Raw genomic sequence first — 23090 nt, 5'->3', positions numbered from 1 at the left:
AGATGTCGCCGCGGGTTCATGTGCTCGCTCTACCGAACTTGCTGGTTCTCCCTGACCCTCGGCTCGGGCTCCGGGCGGCTGCCATTGGTTGGCAGCACGGAGCGGCAGCTTCTGATTGGTGGTGTGGCGCAGCCCCGCCCCGGCCATGCCCATCAGGCTGCGCTGCGGGCGGTGCCGGGCAGGTCGCGGCCATGGCGGCGGCAGTGTAGCTGGGAGCGGGCGGCGCGGGGCCACCATGATCATCGAGAGCGTAGACGCGCTCAAGTCCTGGCTGGCCAAGCTGCTGGAGCCCATGTGAGTGCGGACGGGCGGGCCGGGCACAGCGGCGGACCGCGCTTCCCGCGGGCCGGGCCCGGCCCAGGCGTTACGGCCCTGCCCCCGGCCCGGGCCCGGCGCGCCCGGAGTGCGGGACAGCCCGGGCCCGGGGAGCTGCCGGCGGCCTTCTGTCCTCCGGCGTGCAGCGGAGCTGGAGAGGGGCTTGGAGCACAGGTCTGATGAGGAGCAGCTGGGAAAGGGGCTCAGCCTGGAGCAAAGGAGGCTCAGGGGCCCTTGTGGCTCTGCACAGCTCCTGACAGGAGGGGACAGCCCGGGGGATCGGGCTGTGCTCCAGGGAACAGGGACAGGAGCAGGGGGCTGGGCCAGGGCAGGCTCAGGGTGGGCACAGCAGGAATTTCCCCAGGGAAAGGGGGCTCCGGTGCTGGGAGTGCCCATCCCTGGAGGTGTCCAAGGAAGGACTGGCCGTGGCACTCAGTGCTCTGGGCTGGCGACGAAGCGGGGATAGATTGAATTTGGTGGTCTGAGAGCGCTTTTCCAATCTGTGATTCTGTGTGCTCCCAAATACTGCCCCGGCTGTGCCGTCGATTTTAGTCCCAGCTGTGTCATCTCGGAGCAGAGCCAGGGGCTGCTGCAGGAGCTGACAAAACCAGGAATAACGCTGAAACTGTGGGAACTCTGAATTTGCATCCTGCTGCTGCTTGCACTGGCAGTGGGACTGGGATGGAGTCACCATGGATCCAGGTCGTGTCGTGCATTGTGTGGTCTCTGATAACTGGCTGCAGAGGGGTTGGATTGTGCTGGTCCCGAGCTCTGCAGTGCCTGAGCACAGCTGGTGCTGGTGGTGCAGGCACAGCGAGGGGCCAGTGGGTCTCACCGGGGGAAGCTGCTTGTCAGTGCCTGGCCAGCCTTGGGACTCCCATGATGTACGACCGAGGCCTGTGGGAAGAGTTTTAAATAGGCCTTAGGTCTGCTCACTTGCCATCATTAAATATTGGGCTTTTGGAAGTCCTTCACAACTTTCTTTTTCCCTTGTTACAATGGGTTTCTCTGGTGTTTGGTCAAACCCTGCTGAAAGTCTCTAGGCTGGAGCACGACTCCTGCTCCTGCACCTTCCCTGCCAACTCCAGTCAGTGTCCAGCGTTCCTTGGGCATTTGAACTGCTCTGTGCAGTGGGAGGCAGGAAATCAAGGAATTGGCCAGTGGGCCCTGACAGTCACAGACTCTGTAGTGGCACTAGAGTGACAATACAGACTGGCTTGCCTGGAGGAGGGCACTGACCTTGTGTGCTCCTGTACTGCATGATGGGATGGGGTGCTTGGGAGGGTCTGACATATGGAGGAAGGAAAGGTAATAGTTGTGAAGTGGGAGATAGCTTCCTCTATTTGAAATTGAACATATATAGTCATTGGGTGAGGGCCCCAGTACATCACATACAGGTTATTTCTCTGTGTGTGTAGGAATTGTAAAATCTGTCAATTTGTGGTTTCTTTGTTCTTAATTGCTCCATTTACCCTGGCTTTCAGTGGAGGTTGGATGTTGTTGGAGGCTATATGAGAGCAGAGCTACTTGATTGCTGCTCATTGAGGATTTTTATTTCTTTCACCTGTTGCCCTCTGCTTGGCTTTTTGCCTTTTGCTCGTTTTCTGGATCTTTTTCTTACTTGAGATTATTTGTGGTATATATACTTCAGAATTTTTCCTTCTATTTCCAGAGTTACTGTTCTCAGAAAATATACAATCACCTTTAAATGTTCATTAAAACAAAAAAAAAGTCTTTTGAGTGTTTTAGGTTTCTGCCCCCACCTGATACCTGGCATCTGCACACTCTGAGAGGCCAAACAAGGAGCTGTAATTTAGTCACACTCTTACTCTGTTTCATACCTGAGGTGCTCCTAGTAGTTGAATAATGGGATCTAAAGCAATATCCAGTTTAAAGATCAGTGGTGAAGTATCACTGCACGCAGTTGGGAACTTTGGTCTTTGTGGACCAGACGCGGGTGAGGGAGCATGAGGAGAGAACCTGGGTCAGTAATTGCTGCCCTGTAGGTGTTGTACCAGCATTAAAGGGTTACTGTGAAATATGGCATGCAGGTGTCCTCGAGGAGGAAACCCCAGCACAGCAGGACAGTCACTGAAGCTGTGCAGAACGTGTCTGTGTGTGTATTGAGAATGGACCTCTGTGACATCCCCTGAACTCCTTTATGGCAATGTTTTAATTTTTAAAGGCAGTTTAATCAGTCGTGGTGCAGTGCCTGCCCTGGCCCGTGCTGTGCTGTGCCTGTGGAGCCACTGGAGGTGTGCTTGGTGGGCCAGGAGGAGGTTCAGCAGCAGTGGGTCTGTCTGGGCAAAGGAGAGCTCAGGAGGAGCAGAGAAGGGGGGCCTTGGCCAGGTGTGGTTGGGGGGTTCACAAGGCACTGAAATACTGGGCTGTGGTTGCAAAGAGCCCTTTGCAGGCTGCATGGCCCCAGTGCAGCTGCGCTGGTGCTGCATGTGAGCCTGGCAGCCCAGGGGTGGTGGCTCTGCAGTGCCCGTGCCCCCATGGTGCAGCTGCCAAGCGCAGTTCTCTCTCTCACTAGATGTGATGCTGACCCCTCAGCCTTGGCCAACTATGTCGTGGCATTAGTCAAGAAGGACAAGCCCGAGAAGGAGCTGAAAGCTTTCTGTGCTGACCAGCTGGACGTGTTCCTGCAGAAAGGTGTGGTGGCCACGGCTGGCTGGGGGCCTGGGCTCTGGGTGGCAGGAGGGAGGGAGGGAGGCACCACTGCTGCCTTCAAAATCTTTCTTGGTAGCCATAAATATTCCATACAGAATTTGAAGGAATTGTGTGATTAAAAAAATAATAATCATAAGATTAAGTAATGCAGCTTGGACTTTTAACAGTGGGTAGGAAGAAATGTTCTTAAATAAAAGCAATTTAATTTAAGGTGTCAGTCATGTTGCCAGAAGTTTCTCTGACAGGTGTTTGATAACTTTTGAAAACCCGGTCCATGTTAGTCCTCCAGACTGCTCGGACCTTCACAAGTGGCAATTTGCTTCATATCAAGGATTTAAACACCTGAAAGTCTGACACTCACTGGGAAGGTTATTGTGCATTTATTGTGATGTTGAACTGCTGCTGAGTGTAGCTGATGGAACCTGTGGATAGCTGTGGACTTGCTCCTTGATCACAGGCACCAATCATGCTTGCCCCTTAGAACAGGAGAGTCTCCGTTGCTGTCTGTGATATAACTGAGGAATTTCTTTCTCTAAATGAGCAGCCTCAAGTGCCACAAATGTATTTCCAGCTCCTTCAGTGGAGCTAATGCTCATTAGTCTGAGGTGCTGCTGCTGCAGGCAGCCCACCTGGCTGGCTGTTTTCAGAGTCTTCTCTGGTAAATGAAGCAGGCACTTAAATGCATATGTAACAGTATTTTCTTGTGTTCTTTATCCTCAGAAACTTCAGGGTTTGTAGATAAACTCTTTGAAAGTTTGTACACCAAAAGTTACCTTCCTTCTGCTGAGCCCACAAAGGCAGAGGCAAAGCCTGCAGGGCAAGAGAAAGAAGAAGTCAAGGAGGAGGTAATGTTATTTATTCTGCATGCCTTTTATTTTCAAATAGCTGTCCTACATTTGTGAGGCAAAATGTGACAGAAAAATGTACTCTATTGTGAATAATGATCTCTGTGCCCAAAGAACTGTGGAAGATGACTATTCAGACAAGAACATTTTATATCCCTTTGTAGAGTCTACCTTTGATTAAGCACTCAGAAATCCTGTTCACAGCTCTGGTAATACCAGTGGATGATTACTTGGAAGGGTTTGAGAGGGGGAAGCTACAAAAACATTCCAAAACATTTCCAATTTTATATATTCTGTGAGGAATGAAAATTACTTAAAATGTTTTCTGTGATGCTTAAAATCACTGAAAGATGTCAGCCTCTGTATTGTAATAATTACTTTGGAAAGTCAGGTAGGATTGGTTTGCGAAGAGTTTTACCTTGATTTTAAGTTCTATTGGCAAAATTGAAAGCAATCAAATTTTTCAGAGAAAGTGAGAAATAATTGCAGAAATTGTCAGTCAGCGAAACACAGGTCAGCCTATACAAATGCAGGTCCTGACTGTGGTTCATCAACTGATTTAGATTAAAGTTGCTTTATGCTTTTTTTTCCTTTTCTCTGATGTCCTTTTTTACCCAAGGATGTGATGCAGAGTTGTGACAGCTTATGGAAGTAGCTTTGCTTGTGGCAGTTCATAATTTGAACAAGACTTTCACTGTAAGAACTTTCCCCTCTGTTCTCGAAGTACTGCCATAGTTTCTAGAAAGTCCCATAGAGCTTCCTTCAGTTGACTTTACCAGTGCTCTGGTGGGGGCAGAGGAGGAGGTTTGAGGGGCTGGAGGGGAGTGGCAATAAGCAAAAGAAGATATCTAGGACAGCTTTATGGGACAACGTTACAGAATTCAGAACATTAATTAGTTACTTTGACATGAGCAAGGCCTTGGTGATGTGTTATGAAGCTCAGTGTATGGTGTGAATCCTGCACACAGAGGCCACAAAGTGAACCACACATGGAATCTCAGTGAGGTCAGGGCTGGAGGGGACCCAGGTGCTGTGTGATACACCTTGTGCTGGGAGCAGGACTGCAGGTGGAGCTCTCCAGAGCCCCGTCAAGCCAAGTCTTGAGTATTTCTGCCAGTTCTCCCCAGATAATCCTGTTTTGGAAGGATGCAGATAGCCTTCCTTTTGGTTTCAATTGGTAAGAAAATTATCTTAAAAATTAGTGCATGTAAGCTTTTTCCACCAAAATTTACAGTAACTTGTAAGCAGTGTGAAATGGCAGCAGAAATGCTGAATAGGTCGGTGGTACAGCTGGCAGACTTCTGAACCTGCTGTAGTGGAGGCCAGCAAGAAATGTGACCAGTTCCACCATGGGAGCAGGTTTTTGCCCTGAAGCAGTTATTTAAAATGTCAGCTAGTGACTTCTCTACCTGGAGAGGTGATTGCAGACTTTGTGTTTAAAGCTTCAGGAAATACCTCACTTGTAGAATTGCTTATGCTAAATAAGGAAGTAGAGTGGAGAGAGATCTTGTCCTTCATGAATCCTGTTTAGAAACAAAACATCAAAGTGGTTTTATTTAGGGGCATCTCTTCTGCAGAAAAAAAAAGCAAATTTTGAGACCAAAACTCTTCAACAGACTCTAGTGCTTGATTACTTGTAGTGCTTCAGTACTCTGGGCAAGTAATACTTGAGTATTGTTTCCTTTGTGTTGCTGTCTGTAACTTGAACTACATTTTGGTGTAATTTCCCTAATTTAAAAAAGTGATACTCGTCCTTGTTTGGTAGTTGTGTGTTAAACAGAATTTTCAAGAGTCTGTTGAAGAAGAGCGGGAGAGCAGGAAGAAGAAGTATTCCAGTCCCCAGAGGAGCCGTGCAGATTCCAGTGAGCAAAGGTTAGCTTTGAGCCACAATGTTAAGAAATTTTTCTGTATTTGCTGTCAATCTTTGACTGTGTTTTTTACCTTGTAGGTAGTGATTTTTGTGAAAAATAGGGATTTTCTCCTTCCTTTGACTGTGACACATCGTGCATATGCTGATCACGTGCATGAGAAGTCTCCACAAGAAGTTGGCCTCTTGCACAAGAGGCCAAATATTCTTCAAATTACAATTCCTAGGAATGTCATCAGTTCCATTGTTTCCTTGTTATATAAATGAAGAACATTTTTGGGGGTCTGTAGTTTCTGGGGGCAGTTGTTCACACCGTGTCAGCGTCACTTCTAAAGCCTGTTCTGGTTTGAGCATCGTAACTGACTCACCTTGCCAGTTCCTACCCCTGCTTTCTACAGACCAGTGAATCAGCTTTAAGATTCAGTAGTTCTCTGTGTAATTTGTGACATTCTAACTGGAGTGCTTCGCTGCCCAAATGGATGTGAAGGGTGAACAGTATCTCTCCATGTTGCAAGCTCCTTTTTTAATTTTGTTTCTCTTTTCACTGACGTGGTCTGCATCTGTTTTTCCTAGAACCAGAGAGAAAAAGCGGGATGATGGGAAGTGGAGGGACTATGACAGGTACTATGATAGGAGTGACTTGTACAGGGAGAAGTCTGGCTGGCGCCGGGGCAGGAGCAAGAGCCGCAGCAAAAGCAGAGGGCTGAGTCGGAGCCGCAGCCGCAGCAGGGGCCGCAGCAAGGACCGCGATGGCAGCAGGAGCGGTGGGTACCCAGTGACAGCTGGGACTTGTGCATTCTGCATGAGCTAGCAGGCAGGAGATGCCCTTGAGGAGTTGGAGGAAATTCTGATAGCTTTGTGTTCTTGAAATTATTAATGAAGATGCTGTTCTTCAGAGTGGAACAATTAAGGGGTTTGTTTTCTTCTTTGCTAACCTCTTAATTTATCCACAGGTGTATTCCTGTAGATAGCAGTAGCTCATATTTTTGTGCTGTGTGTTCTGACAAAGCTGTTGGTTTTTTTCTTTGTTCCTCTTAAGGACTGAACTTTTTGCAAAGCAGTGTTTCCCTCTTTCGTTTTGTTACTGTGTATTTTTTAGAGAAGGCTTCTTTGCAGTTGCAGGTGGTTACCATATGATTGTTCTTTTAGGGCTAGTTCAGGTCTGTCGGAAAAGTAAGTGGCACAGATTACAGCATTCCACGCACCTTGAGACCGCGTTAGTTAAGGGCAGAGGTAGGTTTGTTGTTTCAGGCTTTTGCCCTTCTTTCTCCTTTAAAAGAGAGCTGTAAGTCAGAGTGAAATAAGTAGTAGAGGAATGAATGTGCATTTTGCAAAGAAATCTTGGATATTTCTGAAGTTAAACCCCTGTTTACATTATATTTAGTTATTACTCCATTGGTAAGACCAAGCTCCTTCTAGAACAGTTCAATGTGCAGAGTGCTGAGTATTTCAGAGAAGGTGTTATTGTCTCTTGCTCATGGCTCTGATGTACAGAGCAAAACATGAAGGCTTTACTCAGCTTTATTTTTTTTAAACAGAGCACCGAGAGAGAGAGAGATCAAAATACAAGAGTGAAAAAAATGATGTTGAAAGCTCATATAATCCAGTGTCTGCGACTCCCAGTAAATCCTCTGAACAGTATTCCTCTGCACAAGCTATTCCCAGTGCTGTAACTGTAGTTGCACCTGCACACCACCTTGAAGGCACCACAGAGAGCTGGTCAAATTACTTCAACAATCACAGCAATCCCAGTTCGTTTGGCAGAAACCCTCCTCCTAAAAGAAGATGTCAAGACTATGATGGTAAGGCAGTTTCATGCCTTATTTCAATGTTTATGTGACCTTTTTTTTAGGTATTCACTGAATGTGAGCAGCAAGTCACACTGCAGCAGCATGTGATGTGTACCTTGTATGTAACAGATGCAGAGATGCCCTTTGTTGTACTGGAGAAATAACTAATCTTACCACAAGCAGTTTGCCTATGCTGTGGCAGTTGCTGGATAGGAACATATGGAGTTGTTTCACAGTTCTCTATGTGCTAGACAAATACCTCAACCACTGGCAGTCCTGCTGCAGATTGCAGTGTGTGTATGTTTAAAATAAACCACAGTACTTCTGACTTTTTTTCCACTGCTTTCATGATGAATGCATGTAAGTTTGTATGCTTTTATGAAAGATTGTTCTAATTTCAATTATTTAGTGAAACTTTAACTTACAATATAATAATGTTTCAGTGGATGCATGTTTTCTTTAGTAAGAAATTCCATGAAAACCTGAAATGTTACAAATGACTGAGAACTACAGCGTGTGTTTTCTAACATGAGTTGAAACGTCGTGTTTTGCAGAGCGAGGCTATTGTGTCCTGGGTGATCTCTGCCAGTTTGATCACGGAAACGATCCTTTGGTGGTAGATGAAGTCTCCTTGCCCAGCATGATCCCGTTCCCGCCGCCGCCGCCGGGGCTGCCGCCGCCGCCGGGCCTGCTGCTGCCGCCGCTGCCGGGGCCGGTGCGCGGGCTGCGCCTGCCGGTGCCGCAGCCGCACCCGCAGCCCCCGCCGCCCGTCGTGCTGCCCGTCCCGCGTGAGTCACGGGGGGATCCGCTGCAGCTCCCTGGCTGGCAGCGTGCTGGGAGGGGCAGTGCCCAGAGCTGCAGCTCCCTGGCTGGCAGTGTGCTGTCCAAAGCTGCAGCTCCCTGGCTGGCAGTGTGCTGGGAGGGGCAGTGCCCAGAGCTGCAGCTCCCTGGCTGGCAGCGTGCTGGGAGGGGCAGTGCCCAGAGCTGCAGCTCCCTGGCTGGCAGTGTGCTGGGAGGGGCAGTGCCCAGAGCTGCAGCTCCCTGGCTGGCAGTGTGCTGCCCAGAGCTGCAGCTCCCTGGCTGGCAGCGTGCTGGGAGGGGCAGTGCCCAGAGCTGCAGCTCCCTGGCTGGCAGCGTGCTGTGAGGGGCAGTGCCCAGAGCTGCAGCTCCTCGGCTGGCAGTGTGCTGCCCAGAGCTGCAGCTCCCTGGCTAGCAGTGTGCGGTCCAGAGCAATGCCCAAAAAATTCTGAATATTCAGCTGGCAAACCATGATGTTCCAAGCCCTGCAAACTGAATTAAATTGGACAGAGGAGTGGAGCTGGGGATCTTTCAGCTCACCTCAGTGGTAGTTGGTGGTGATTGGATTGGTCACTGACACTCACTAGCCCGGTTTTTTTCCCTGCTGTAATGCAAGAAATGTTGTGATTCAGTTTCCTAGAGGTTCTAATAAAGATCTAGTGTTGGTGCTACATTATCTACCACTAGAAGGCAATACATTATTGACACATTTAAGAGCTTTCTTAGCTCAGCAGTTATCTGAGATGTTGAGCTTTTTGTGTTACCCTACTGCATCTTATGAACTCTGTGAAGAAATAGCATATTAGGGGCATGCTTACTCTGTTTCAGTGTCTATTCCAGGGACAAAATAAATGCTGTGATAATTGTGTCCAACAGGAGCAATTTTGGGATGAGGAATAATTTGATACGGGATTAACCCTAAACTTTGCATGAAGCCTTTAGCAGGCAGAAGTGACTTGCTGTGAGAGAACAGACAGTGCTCAGGATGGGCTGTGTGGTGTCACTTGTGGTCGTTTTTGATCATACAGTCAGTAACATTGTCTGTATGGTACTGGGGAAACCAAAGCACAACCAGCTGGAGAAATTCCTTGCCTGGGAATGCCTCTTGCCCTGCAGTTCTTATTTCAGAGCTGTGGTCTGAATGCTGCTGAAATGATCTCTTGCTCTGAGCAAGCCTTGTCTCTCCATGGTAGAGCTGAGGGAGGAGCTGCTGTGGTTAAGGCATCTCTAGCACTAACAAACCACTGGGGAAGAAAAGACACTTCTTTCTTTTCCCTTAAAGCTTTGTCTCTGCTGAGAAAGAGAAAAGGTGTTGGAATCAGAGTAGCTTACCCAAACAGGCTTCTCGATTTACTGTTGCTGTAGTGGAACTGGACGTGTTTGCCACCCTGACCTTGCTCAAAGCAAGGCATGACCACAGCGCTGAATTGTTGGCACGTTGTGCCTTTGCGCTGTCAGCGTGTGATGTGCTGTGTGCTGTTGTTGCAGGCCCACCTTTAACGCAGTCCAGCCTCATCAACAGCCGTGACCAGCCGGGGACAAGCGCAGTGCCCAGCCTTGCGCCCGTGGGAGCAAGGCTGCCTCCTCCTCTGCCTCAGAACCTGCTCTATACAGTGTCAGAACGTAAGCAAATGCCTTTGGTTTCAGTCTGTTTGATGGAAGCATTTTACATTTTCTCTGTTGATGTGTGATTAGAGGTTATGATCTGTCTTCCTCCAATTTATACAAATCTAAAAAGAAGTCTGATGGCTCTCCCTGGCTCAGCCCATCATCCATTCTGGGATGGAGTGGCAGCAGTGCTCTGCCCTGGTCTGAGGAGGAGCACTGTGGGGAGCTCTGGGTTTCATGTGCTTGCAGCAATCCAATTGTTGTATAAGAAATGTTCCTTTCATCTTCAAGCCATTCAGTAGCGTATTAGTAGGTGAAACATGGATCTGCAAACCTGTAATTGCTGTTTAACTTAGGTTTTATTCCTCTCTACTTTGGACTAATACAGATGAGAGCTTTTTTTCCAGCTATATGTCACAATAGTCTGTACAGTCTTCATAGACATCAGTGCTTTTTCTGTTCTTTTTCCAGAATCACCCTGATTCTAGCTTTCTAAAGTCTGTTAGCTTTCACTGGACATGTCCCTCTTCCTTAACTGAGCTCAAAATTTTTAAAAGTATCTTTTCACAAGGGAAAAATATAGCAAAATACCTGAAAAGTCCTAGATTGCTCAATTTAAATGCAACAAAATTCATTTCTTTGATAATTAAAGGATTAATGTAATTCCCATATTCTCTATGACCAAAATAGATAATTAAATGTTATGTTTTATAATATTCTCATCTGGGGTTTTTTAACATAAATATTCTGAATTTTATTCAAAGAGAGGGTATAGTTCAGTTCATGATCCATGTCATTTTATTTGTAACTTCTGTGCTTTTCAGAACTTGAGACACTCAGATTTCTTATTAGATAATCTGTTCAGTTATCCCCAAGTCCTGTTGAGTGTTCAGGTGTCACCATCTGATCCTTTCAGCTCCAGAACTTCTAATGGCTGATTGTGCCTGTGGGAGCTCGCAGGGCTTCACAGTAATTCTGTTCTCCAGAACCTCTGTGGAGATTCTCTTGGGCTGTTGTGGTTGGAGCTGCTGGTTGCCCTCTTGCAGTCAATCATGTTCTAAATAAGGGAAGAGGAGCTTGTGGTTCTGCTCCTTTGAGGTTAGAGAAAGTTCTTGTTTTACAGTGTCAGGCACTGCTATCCATGTGGATATTGTGGGGCATCTGATTTTAACTGTAGAGTTGTCTTTGTTGCTGCAGAATAAGGAGCTGAGATTTTGGAGGCATTCATGTTTGTCAGGTTTCCTTGTACAGGCGTTTGTTCTGTTCCTGTGGAGGCTCTTCACAGACTTCATTCATTCTAGTTCTTGTACAGCTTTTCCTTTTTAAGGTTAAAAAAATGTGTTATCCTCAATTTGGACCTTGGGCTGGAGGAGAAATAGAAGTCAATTGTCATCTTGTATTCTTGTGGTGACCACTTCTAATGGAAATAATCATTAGTACTTTACCTAAGCTAGGCAGGTGATCTCACTCTTGCATAAAGAGAGTTCAGTAGGTAAGTATTGGTTCCATTGCCTCATTTCTCAGCTTTCTTTGAAATCATTTAAATATGTTCTTCACCTGAAATTCTTTTCTGAAGAGACCCAGACTGTTGGGCAGCAAAGGCTGAAAATCTCTTTGCATCTTAGACTCTACAGTATAAATGCTGAAACCAAAACACTGCCAGACGTTGTGCACGCTGTCACACAGACACCTCAGGCTTTCCAGGCAGTGGATCAGCAGTGCTCTGTATTGTGACCTGTGTGCTTTGGACAAACAGTACCAGAATAAAAACCAAAAGAGAATGTGTTTAGATAGGCTAGGCCTGGATTCCAGGTGAGGGTTTGCAATGGCTGCACAGGTTGGCTGTACCACCTCTTCTCTTCATCCAAGACAGCTTCTGGCTCTTGGACATCCGTGCATTTCCTTGAAGGAAAACTAACCCGGAGTCTTAAACTCACTTGAAAAATTCTGTCGTTTCTCTCCTTTTTTTGTAGATACATATGAGCCAGATGGCTATAACCCTGAAGCTCCTAGTATTACCAGTGCTGGTAGATCTCAGTATCGGCAGTTCTTTACAAGAGCACAAATGCAGCGTCCAAATCTAATTGGCCTAACATCTGGGGAGATGGATACAAACCCTCGAGGTAGGAAGGGTTCTGGTCATTGCTTTGCTATTTTTGTCCAAGACCATCAACACTTTTCCCTCTTTTCAGGCTGAAAGCACTAGTTTTTCTCACTGATCTAGTGTTTCAGAGCTTTTTTTTTTGACATTTCTGCCTTTTTTAAGTGCTAACATGCCCACATTAAAGTCAAAGCAGCCTTTTTGATTAAAAATAACCACTTGCTTGGGAATGCTACAAGGGTTTTGTTGGTTGGTTGGGGTTTTATTCCTCTTAAACCTGTGAAGGTATTTTCCAGGTACTGGTAGCTCCTAGAAAGAAAAGTGGTGCCTAAAGGTGGATTTAGCAGCACAGTCTGCAGACTGCTTTTGATCAGCCCAGGGCACAGAGGTGATGATCCAAGCTCCTTGCCTTGGCTGTTGTGATGGTAGTGAAGAAGGGAGCTGCCATGGCATGTTTTGGTGCTTCATGCTCTGACTCTGTCAGCCAGGTGTTCTCTCTGAAATGAACATCACAGGTATCATTCCAATTTCCCAGCTGCTGGGAACCCCAGTCTGCACTTGCATAATTCCTAGCCCCTGCCTGAATGGATGTGGCTGCTGTCTCTTAGTGGTGATGTGCACAAAGCATCTTTTAGGGAAGGGCACAGGTCAAGGCTCTTCAAAGTTTAGTTTGTAGTAGCAAAACTTTCTTTGTCCCTTGTGTTTTCCTACCCTGACTCTTAAAACCATAGATGTTAAGTTTTGGGTTTTATTGTTCTACTTCAGTATTTCTTACTCAGTAGATAACAAAGATTTTTTTTTCCCAAGTATTTCCTTCCAATGATTCATCTTTTAAGGAATATGACTAAATATTATTGTAGAAATTGCTGTTGCTGTTTGCATCTTAATAACTGTCACAGAGGCAGGGTTGGGGCTTCATTGAGAGCCCATCCCAGGGATGGATGAGTGCTCAGTGGTAGGGCCTCACTCAACATGTTTTACTGTCTTTATCACAGGTGTGAAAAGTTTGCTCTCAGATCATCCTCCAAAGTGAGGATGCCGTGCCCAGAATGCCCAGTCTCTGTTCTCACCAGTGTAACCAGCAGAGCCCTGGCTTATATAAAAGCCGTAGAAATTGCTGTGTAGCTCAGACTTCTTTTTAAGAGTTGAATATTTGGCATTCACAGGAGACTAACACAAAGGGCATAATCTTGAAAAGGTTGCAAATAAATTTCTAGCAAACTTTGTGTTGGTAGAATTTGCTTCAAACTTTAAATCTAATGTCTTAAAAGAGTGTAATAGTTATGCTTAGTTAACAGTTTGTTCCCGAAACCTGGCTGGAGGGCTGGCAGTGGGATAGCAGTGGAAAGAATGGGTTCTTGGTTGCTTTTGCTCTGTCAAGGGTTCCTACAGGGCAAGCTGGTTATTAATTCAGCCCCTGCCCATTGCAGAGCTCTGACTTAAAGCCTGGGGATCCACCCATGGGTTCTTTTCCTCCTTTTCTGTTTTGTTGGGATTTGGGGTTTTCTTTTTTCCTTCTCTCCCTTTCCTGCAGAATCTGAGTTTTTAATACCTGAAAAATGAAATTTTAGCTTTGTTTCTTCAAGCTAGTACCAGCCTTAAAGGTCAAAACCCATCCCTCCCAGCTGGACCATGTGTGTTTCTCTCAGGATGTTTAGTTAAGCTAGGAAATGATCTGAAGGATTTTGTTCAGAAACAAAACTGACCAATTTGATAAAGTCATCCTGATGTTTATGTTTTTTAATCTCAGTTTTGTTTTGCTGTGTGAAAACTTTTCTATGTGTGGTGGAATAACACAGGCCTTTTTCCTTCCCTCCAGCTGCCAACATTATCATCCAAACTGAACCTCCCATTCCCATTACAAATAACAGCAGCAATGTCACTAGAGTTGTCCTGGAACCAGACAGCAGGAAGAGATCTCCAAGCAGCATGGAGTGTCCACCATTGAAGAAACCCTGGTTGGGAAAGTAAGAGTTAGCTACACATGTTAATTCAAATGTACTAGATTGCTGTCAGTGCTGTGAACATTGCTACTCACCAGTCTCTGTCATTTGGGATGCTTGGGTCACAAAGTCTGTGTCCCCATAAGATGGAGACTGAACATAGGGTCAGGGGAAGCTCTCTTTTGTTAGTGGCTAGAGGGTGTACTTTTTAGAGGAAAAATGCAATTTAGATGTATGCTAACATTTGCTGCCTTAATTAGGCACTTTTGTACTTATCTGAACTCTTCCTGTTCTCCTTTTCTCTAGGCAAGTGAATAACAACCAAAATAAGCCAGGATTTTTGAAGAAGAATCAGTATACTAATACAAAATTAGAAGTTCGAAAAATTCCACCAGAATTGAACAACATTACACAGCTCAACGAACACTTCAGCAAATTTGGAACTATTGTAAACATTCAGGTAAAAAACCAGTCACTTCTATGTCTGTGTGTGGATATTTTATTTTCCCTGAAGCCTGCTTGAATACTGCATAGTTTCTTTGAGAAATCTTGGTGGAGACAAACTGGGAGAGGAGGTAATCAAGTTCAGAGAAACCTTTGCTTGGTTTACTGTGTGTTATTTTCTTAGTACTGTAAAACATATTGGTTTTAGCCTTCATGATGACTAATTGCATTTGAAAGGCTGGCAGATTTAACAGTGTCTAAACCAACTCAGGTTTTTGAGCAACTTGTGTATAACTTTTGAAAGAGATGATCTGACAGTTTGTCTTATATGATGGTCATCCGTCTATTTATTTGAATGTGTATAGACTTTGCTGCAAGTACACGTAAAGTTTGCCAAAAGCTACTTTGCTTTAATTACATAGAGTGTCTTAGCAGTGTTTGGAGCTGTTAATACACTGGATACTCAACTCATCATTGCACATTATTTGTAGATGGGTTTGCTGATGATTGAAATGTTTTCTTCCTTGAGAAATAACGCATTTGTGACCTTTTGCTTTAGGTGGCTTTCCAGAACGATCCCGAAGCTGCTCTCATTCAGTACTTGACCAACGACGAGGCGAGGAAGGCCATTTCCAGCACGGAGGCAGTGCTGAGCAACCGCTTCATCCGGGTGCTGTGGCACAGGGAGAGCGAGCAGCAGCCGCCGGCGCTGCAGCAGCCGCAGCCGCCGCCCGCCCCGCAGGCGCTGCAGCACCTGCAGCAGCAGCAGCAGGCGCTGGCCGCGCCGCCCGCCGTCACCGTGCACAGCAGCCTGGCCAAGGTGCGTGCTGTGGGGGCTCGGCAGCCTTCCCAAGGGGCTGTGCTGCCGGGGAGTGCGGTGTCTGAGCTCGATGTTTTCATGTCTCTGCATACACAGGTGATGAACAAACCCCTGGCATCTGGTGCCTACGTCCTTAACAAAGTCCCAGTGAAAAGGCGCCTTGGAGCGGCGGGTGGGAGCCAGCCTGAGCTCAGCCAGCCCGGGGCTGGCGTGGAGGAGTCTCAGGTATGTTCAGAGTGACCATGGCCATGCTCTCGGGTACAGCTGCAGCTTGTCGGCCAGGAAAGAACAAGCAGAGAGAACTCATGTGTTCTTCCCGCTTGGTTCTGTTCCTTTTCAGTAATGTTTTGTGCAGCCATGGTCAGTCACTTCTTCCTCGTTTCATCAACTGTTTATATGGAATAGGGACAATGACTTTAGGAACTATCAACTACAACACTACCAGTATTGTAAATAGCATGAAATATTATTAGCAGTGCTTGTTAGTAAACAAGTCTGACAACCTGTGAGACCAGCCTTTTGCTGACAAATCTAATGGCTCTCCCAGTAATTTTTGAGCTTTCACTGTGCTCTAACAGCAGTGCTAGAAGCTTAGAGAGTATTTGTACCCAGAGTTCAAGCCAATAAGTGTTCAATTCACATTGATACCAAGTGCAGCATGTGTTTTGGGCCATGGGGAGGTCCTTTTCAGAAAGGAAGCATGGAGTGCCTTTTGCTGCCTTGCTTTATCAGAAGTAAGATGTTGGGCTGTGACTGAAACTAAGGCATGGGCTGCTCATCACCTTCAGTGGTGTCCTGGTGGGAATCAGGATGCAAAAGGAGTCTGCCATGGAGCAGGAAAGGATTTTTTTTTCAGAAATCGTTTTAACTGGACTGATATCTTTATCCGTGTGTTTTAATTGCCTTGGTCTTTCTGCCTCCTTGCACAAATCTGAACATCTGAGTTGAGGTTGCAGGGAACATGATCCACTGAAGTTCCCTGCTGGTATATCATGGTCACTTTGGAATATTCCATATTTTACTGGGTGTTTTTTACTATTTCAGATATTTCCTACTTCCACAAGCCACTCAAAAATGGTTTACAGTTCTCCAAACTTGAAGACAACTCTGAAGTCTGGTGCAGGGTCTAAGCCTCATGACGTGCAAGAAGCCCTTAAAAAAAAACAGGTACTTAATGCTGGATGGCTGCATGACAGTGTAAGGAGCAAAGTGCTTTGAATGCAAGGTTTGATGGGCACCTGAAACCTCAACCAGTCCTCAACAGCTTTATATGTGGGTGTGGAGCTGGTCCTTGTTACGGGGTGGTCTTGCAAACACACCTGGGGTAATCATGTGTGGAGTGTCCTTTTGGGTTGTCTTGATGCTCTTGGCCATGTTGGGTTTTCTGAGTTTGCTTGGAGTTATGTGGATTTAATCTCTGCAGGTGTGAGACACTTGCAGGACAGTGCACACAGTATGTTTCTTAAGAGGTGTCTGAAAGGGGAAAAATGTTAGTAAAGTACCTTGCAGCAGGAAATGAGGATGTTATTTATTTTTTATTTATTGAATCAGCTGCACTTCATACTTGTGCTTTTTGCAGACAGTACTTTTGGTTGTGGATTTCACTTCCATAGCCTGAAGGGGACAATATGATCCCTTTGAGTACATACATGACCTCTATGAGTGCATACAATGCTAGGCTGCTTTTTACTGATGGAAAGAGTTTTCTCCTTTTATAGGAGGCAATGAAACTCCAGCAAGATATGAGGAAAAAGAAGCAGGAGATGTTAGAAAAACAAATAGAATGCCAGAAGGTAAGTCTGGGATGTGGCTAATAAATACATTCTGATTTTGTACATACCTGTCTGTTGAGCGCTGTTTTTCCTGAAATTTTATGTTCCTGTTCTTTTATTATTGTATAGATGTTGATATCCAAGCTGGAGAAAAACAAGGCCATGAAACCAGAAGAGAGAGCAGAAATTATGAAGACTTTAAAAGAACTAACAGGAAAAATATCTCAGTTAAAGGATGAATTAAAAACTTCATCTGCAACCTCCACACCATCTAAATTGAAGTCCAAAACAGAGGTATTTCTTGTGCAACACACTTGCCTCCTTGGTTTTTGTATCTATTTCTTTTAATGTGTCTTAAAAATGCAACAGCATTAGATCAAAACACTTGCAAGCAGGATTTTAATGTGAGTGATAACCATGGACAAACAAGCCATGGTTGAAGGAACTCCATGACCTAATTTTGCTTGTAGCTCATTCATGTTTGTTCCAGTTCTAAAGCAGAGAATTCTGGGTCCTTCAAAAAACGGGGGGCACCACACACACACACAGAGGGAATTAAAACAAAACTGAATTGAGAGAAAAGTTTGGCTATTGTGTCCTGATCTGTCTGTATCATTTGCGTGAATGTACTGCTGAAGTGGAATAAAACATTACAACTGTGCCTTACAGTTCTGCCCTTTCCTTCTGTTTTCTGTTCCCACCTCTTTCCGCCAGGCACAGAAGGAACTGTTGGATGCAGAGCTGGACTTCCATAAGAGACTGTCCTCTGGAGAGGACACGACCGAGCTGCGCAAAAAGCTCAATCAATTACAAGTGGAGGTGAGCTGCTCTGGCTGCTGCCGTTAGTGAGTTTGTGGGTGCTGGGTGTGCCAGCTCCTCTCACTGGGCTCTGTTCCTTCCCCAGGCTGCCCGCCTGGGCATCCTGCCTGCTGGCCGAGGGAAGGCGGTGGCAGCCCCGGGCCGGGGCCGCGGCCGCGGCCGTGGGGGCAGAGGCCGGGCCATGCTGAACCACATGGTGGTGGATCACCGGCCCAAGGCCCTCGCCGTGGGAGGCTTCGTGGAGGAGGAGAAGGATGAATTGTTACAGCACTTCTCTGTAAGTGTGGCCTGCAAATTCATGCACGTTTCCTTTACTGCTGTAAAATCAAGCTTGTCTTACAATAGCAATAAGTCTGAGCTTTTGCCGAAAAATACAACTGCTACAATAATGATGGCTGATGCAGCTGGGAGTTCTCTGGCTCTCACTTTTCTGTCCAAAAAATCAGATTTCAGTAACTACAATTGTAGCATGATTATGGAAGTGGAGGAGAACATTACTGCTGGTCCTAATGAACTTTTCCTCACAGAAATTTGGAGATATCGAAGATCTTCAGGAAGAGGATTCCCCATTAAGTGTTGTTGTAACTTTTAAGTCCCGCTCAGAAGCTGAGAATGTAAGTAGACTCATGGATATATTTTTTCACATATCTAAAATAAGAGTTTTTAACTACTTTTGTCTACCTTTGTATTTTAAAATTTCAGAGGCTTTGATCCCCCAGTTTGAGCTTGATAGTGCTTGGTGCTGCTGCAGGTAGTGCTGCTGAAGGGGAAGTACCTCCTGGTGGTCTGAGCAGTGACACAGGGCTTTCCCTGGCAAAGCTGCCTGTCCCTGGCAGTTCAGAGCTCTGCTCATCCTCTCACTGCCAGGGAAGGAGCAGGATTTGGCAGATTTGAGTGTGGCTGAAGTTACTCTTGGAACACTGAAGTGGGTGATTGTGATTTATATATTTGAGATCTTCAGACATGCCTCTGTACCACATGCTGTGGGTCTGGCTGTTGCTGATGTTAGAAGTTCTTTGCTTGGTCCTTTCTCTGAAAATCTGTGCGTTTGAACTCGACTCAGGCTGCTAACCAGGGATCCCGCTTCAAGGACCGGCGGCTCCAGATCTCGTGGCACAAACCCAAGGTACCCTCTGTGTCCACAGAAGTCGAGGAAGAGGAGCCCAAGGAAGAGGTATGGAAATCTCTTAATAACCTGGTCATTCTTGCTGGAATCTAATAGCTGAGAGCTCTTAGCATACGGTTTCCTGTGTGCTGAAGAAACTTTGTAATTTTTTACAAACCAGGAACTGAACTGGTTTTGAATAGTCAGGTACACTTGCAACATTTTAAAACAGAGAAAATGGGGAGAAAAAAGGCACTTTGTGGATGGGCTGTTAATTTGTCAGTGATGTAAACAAGCCTCAGGTTCTGTACGTGCAGGCTGCAAAGCCTTTTGCTTCTCACTCTTCGTGCTCTACTCTAGGAGAAGTTGTGTGTTCTTCCCTGTAATTCACCTTAACACCTTAAGCTTTTAAAGGTTATTTTGTTGTAGCATTTAACAAACCTTGTTTGGGAGAGGGTGAGTGGTGGTTTATTCCTGCTTCCTCTGAAGCTTTGCTCTCTCTTTCCTGACACAAGGCTGCTGTTCTTTCCCTGTTGTTGGGATGTAACTGTGTGAGTTTGAGAGAGACGCGCTGACACCCGCACCCACACCAGTACAGCTGTGAGCTGGGCTGTGGCCCTGGGCAGAGCTTGCAGCTTGTGTCTGAAAGTTCATTTTTTTCTTCCTCCAGGAGACTGAAACCTCAGATTTATTTTTGCACGAAGATGATGATGATGATGATGAAGATGAGGATGAATCCCGTTCTTGGAGAAGATGAAACTTGATGTTGGAAATGTATAATTTTAGGAATATAGTTCAAACTACATCTTTTAAACGTTTATTTAAGGAAGTTGATGAGCCAAAAAGAGCTTTACTTTCTTTTCAAACCACAAAATTTACCATGAGCAGTTTGGTATGAAAACATTTGGGACACAGAGCTGTGAGACTGAGCTAGCCAAAGGCCCAGGAACTTCTTACAAGATTATCAAGCTCACCAGGGTGGTGATCTTTTTCTATTTAAGAAGGATAAAAAGGGGGGAGGGGGTTGGAAATCAGTATTTTCTTGTCCTCTTTTTGTGTCACCTGTATTACCTTGTTTTGGGTTTTTTATAATGTGATTGGTTTGTTAGTTTATAATTGAAAAGATATTACAGGTTTTATTTAGCAATATTAAGAGGTTAGGGGAAAGACAAACTTTCATTAAATATTATGAAAGAAAAACTGGCCTCATTTGCTCGTTGAAAAAAGGGAGCATTTTATTTCCTGTGGAGTCTCATGTTGTAGGAATTATTTGTGGTTAGATTCTTAAATCATTTACTTCAGTATGTGTGGCAGCCGCACTATCTCTTTGTTGTGCTGCTTTTTGTGAGAGGAGGTGGAAGAAACAATTTAACAGGATATTGTTGTAACATTGTCCAGTTCACTCTGTTTCTCCAAATTCTGCTTCACAGAAAACATCAGCGGGAGCACACACTGGAGTGGATTTTCACTCCTTCTTGATTTCCTTCTGTCATTTCAGTGTAAGGCTCGGTGTAGGTCAGGCTGTTTATTGCATTTCAGTATTTGTGAGCAAGAATGGAAGGAGTTCCAGTCTTCCTCAAAAGCAGCTGCACTGGCCCCTGTCTCCCAGCCAGGAGCAACTCTCCTCTGGCTGTTCCCAGCTGTGTTCCAGGCAGAGCCCTGGGCTTCAGAGCAGGGTGGGTTAGAGCAGGGTGGGGTTCAGCCCACAGGACTGGGGTGTCCTGCTTAGCCAGCCCCACAGCAGGGTCCAGTGTCCCAGCCCAGGGCTGCTGAGAGCTGGCTGTGCTGTGGGTGTCCCCGTGTCCCCTCTCAGTGCCCCTGTGCTGTCCCTGTGACCCAGCAGGGCCTGTGCTGGCTCTGGGGCTGGGCTGGCTCTGGGCTCTGTGCCTTGGGGCTGGGACACCCAGCAGCACCTGCCCCGACTGCCCCCTTGCCCTGGCCACTCCTCGACCCCTCTTTTGTGCATTTCCACACAAAATCAGCACCGTGGCCATGCACAGCACTCCTCTCTCTTGAATGGCTGCCAGTGTAGGCCCCGTAACTCCTGGCTGAGGGACAGCATCTACCAAACCCTCTGCCTGCCTGTGGCTCTGAGTGTGGCCAGGGCAGGGGCTGAGCACCCTGTGGGCTCAGCCCTGCTGACTCTGTCCTTGTGCTGTGGTGAGGTGTCCAACTTGTGTCATGTCCTGTTTCTTGTCAACTGAAGGGGATGTCTCCAGTGTTCTGTCTCTTTCCAAACCTCTCCTCTTCCTAGAATTAGGACTGTCCTGCTAATGCTGAGACTAAATTCCAGGCATGAAGAATTGGAGGAGAAACCCACCCCATGAACTTACAAGAATGTCTTGCTCTTCTCCCATCACCTCCAGGGGTTTTAATGTCTGTGACACAGTGTGTATCTTGAGAAGTCCATTGCAGCAAACATGTCTGAGTCCTGACAACTTAAAAAAGGAGAGAGGGATCAAAAGGATTTATATATTTTTTTGTACAGAGTTTTTTCTTAAACTGTATAATTTTGTAAATATTTTGCTTTTTTGTGTACTAAAATTACCGGCGTATAGATTTCAATAAGAATTGTTGTATTTTTGTATTTGGAAAATGAAATTTACAGTGGATTAATTAAGCTGTAAGAGAAATTGCGGTAGCCTTCGACACACACAGAATGGATTCCTTTTCATATGGTTTTAGCTCTAAGTGGCACTGGGGTGGCACCTGTGTCAGGTGAGGCAGCGAGGGCCATCTCTGAGAGCTGCATCCCATTGCAGTGTGCCCTCAGTGCCCCTGGCAGGTGCCACAGTGCCAGGTGCCACCGCAGGGCTGGCAGTGCCCCAGGGCTGCTGCACCGGGGGCAGAGGAGGAGGAGGAGGAGAGGAGCTCTGTGCCACTGCCCTGCCTTCTGCCAGAGCTTGGGCACCCCCCTGTATTTCAGGGCACCCTGTCTTGGGGTGCTTTGGCTTGGATTTCTGTGTTTCCAGAGGCAGCAGGGCAGGACAGCTGAGTTCATGTCATGGTGATGCTTTAATGGGAAACTGACCTGTACACAAAACAGCCCTCGGGGGTACCTGTGTGCCCCAGCCATGTGTACCAGCCTGAGCTGGGGCCAGGCACTGAAGGATGAGGGGATGGGGAAAGGAAGTCACTGCAAAGAATTCCCTCCCTTTCTGTGCTGAATTAACCTGAGCAAAAATAAACAAAACCACCTCTAATACAGAACTAGGCACCTGCTTAGGAAAGCACCACTTAGCAAAATCATGTGAAAAGGAACAAAGCTCCTCTTGGTGTATAGTAACCTTGTACTATAGTTTTTACAGATTGTGAACTTGTGTAATAGGATAATAGCAGATATTGTTGAATTTCTAATTGTTTACACATTAAAATTCATATATGTAATGTTTGTTTTATTGATTACAAGCCAAATTTCTAAGATGCATGTTGACTTTTTTTGCAATAAAGTTATAGTATGGAATGGTTCAAGATTTAGAAAAGACAAAATTCTAACTGAAATAAATTGGAAGGAGAACCATTCAAAAAAAATGACAACTCTCAGAAAAAGAGCATTATCACTTCTTTGGCGGGAAGTGGGTGTGTGAAGGGGGATTCATGTGTGTGTAATGTGTGTGCAGGTTTGGTTTAGGTCAGAGCTGAGAGAGAAATCTTCCAAGTGCCCCAGTGCTCTGGAGCAGAGTGCATTAAGCAGGTAAATGGGTGTGGGAGGAGATGGGGGCCAGTCAAGGCTCAGTTTGACAGCAGCTGGAGGAAGCTGTACAGCCTGGGCTGGGCTCCCAGTCCCTTCCAGGTTTGCAGAGTTCTGTTGGACACAAATCCTGGCAGGACACACCTGCCAGTTCTGGCTCCTTTGTAGATTGGGGTGAAAACCAATGTGCTCTATTATTACCTTTATTTCTGGTCTTTGGCCCTTGCCCCAGCTCCTGTTATTCCCTCCTGCAGCCCCTCCCTGTCCCTGCTGTGTCCAGGTGCTGCTGGGTCATACAAAACCTGGGTTTCTCTTCTGTGCTGCTGAAGAGCCTCTCCACGACAAACTGTGCCTTTGAGGCGCCTCAGTGCCAGGAGTTAAACTCTGCAATCTGCCCCAGCCCCGTTCTGCAGGAAGCAGCAAGGTCCTTTAGGAGGCAGATCCTGAAGGAGCAGGAGAGCTTCAGTGGGCAAAGCTCTTGCTGCCTCCTGTAGCATTA

General features: G+C 46.1%; 1 protein-coding gene across 3 annotated transcripts; it reads left to right on the top strand.

The window, feature by feature from the left end:
• The first annotated feature begins 172 nt into the window (after nt 1-172).
• RBM27 (RNA binding motif protein 27) lies at nt 173-22431 on the top strand. 3 transcript variants are annotated; one of them, XM_064724888.1, is made up of 22 exons: nt 173-294; nt 2852-2970; nt 3709-3833; nt 5599-5705; nt 6274-6464; nt 6850-6933; nt 7239-7502; nt 8045-8278; nt 9777-9911; nt 11870-12019; nt 13817-13964; nt 14247-14400; nt 14944-15204; nt 15301-15429; nt 16249-16371; nt 16923-16997; nt 17106-17270; nt 17691-17795; nt 17881-18072; nt 18323-18409; nt 18859-18969; nt 19571-22431. In XM_064724888.1, the coding sequence occupies exons 1-22, from the start codon at nt 236-238 to the stop codon at nt 19655-19657; spliced, it is 3105 nt and encodes a 1034-aa protein (XP_064580958.1). In that variant the 5' UTR covers nt 173-235; the 3' UTR covers nt 19658-22431. The 3 variants fall into 3 exon arrangements, with proteins under 3 accessions (XP_064580958.1, XP_064580959.1, XP_064580960.1); XM_064724889.1 differs by lacking the exon at nt 6850-6933; XM_064724890.1 differs by lacking the exon at nt 11870-12019.
• Nucleotides 22432-23090: the final 659 nt, after the last annotated feature.

This window comes from Zonotrichia leucophrys, chromosome 13 (assembly GCF_028769735.1).
Source record: "Zonotrichia leucophrys gambelii isolate GWCS_2022_RI chromosome 13, RI_Zleu_2.0, whole genome shotgun sequence".
Classification (NCBI taxonomy): Eukaryota; Metazoa; Chordata; class Aves; order Passeriformes; family Passerellidae; genus Zonotrichia; species Zonotrichia leucophrys.
This window is presented reverse-complemented; position numbering and strand designations above follow the sequence as displayed.

Bases quoted from the DNA above. Each gene is read 5' to 3' on its own strand.
- RBM27 (XM_064724888.1), top strand. From the start codon at position 236: ATGATCATCGAGAGCGTAGACGCGCTCAAGTCCTGGCTGGCCAAGCTG. The intron at 5,706-6,273 runs GTTAGCTTTGAG...TGTTTTTCCTAG, and splicing joins GCAGATTCCAGTGAGCAAAG to AACCAGAGAGAAAAAGCGGG. The intron at 17,271-17,690 runs GTATTTCTTGTG...TCTTTCCGCCAG, and splicing joins AATTGAAGTCCAAAACAGAG to GCACAGAAGGAACTGTTGGA.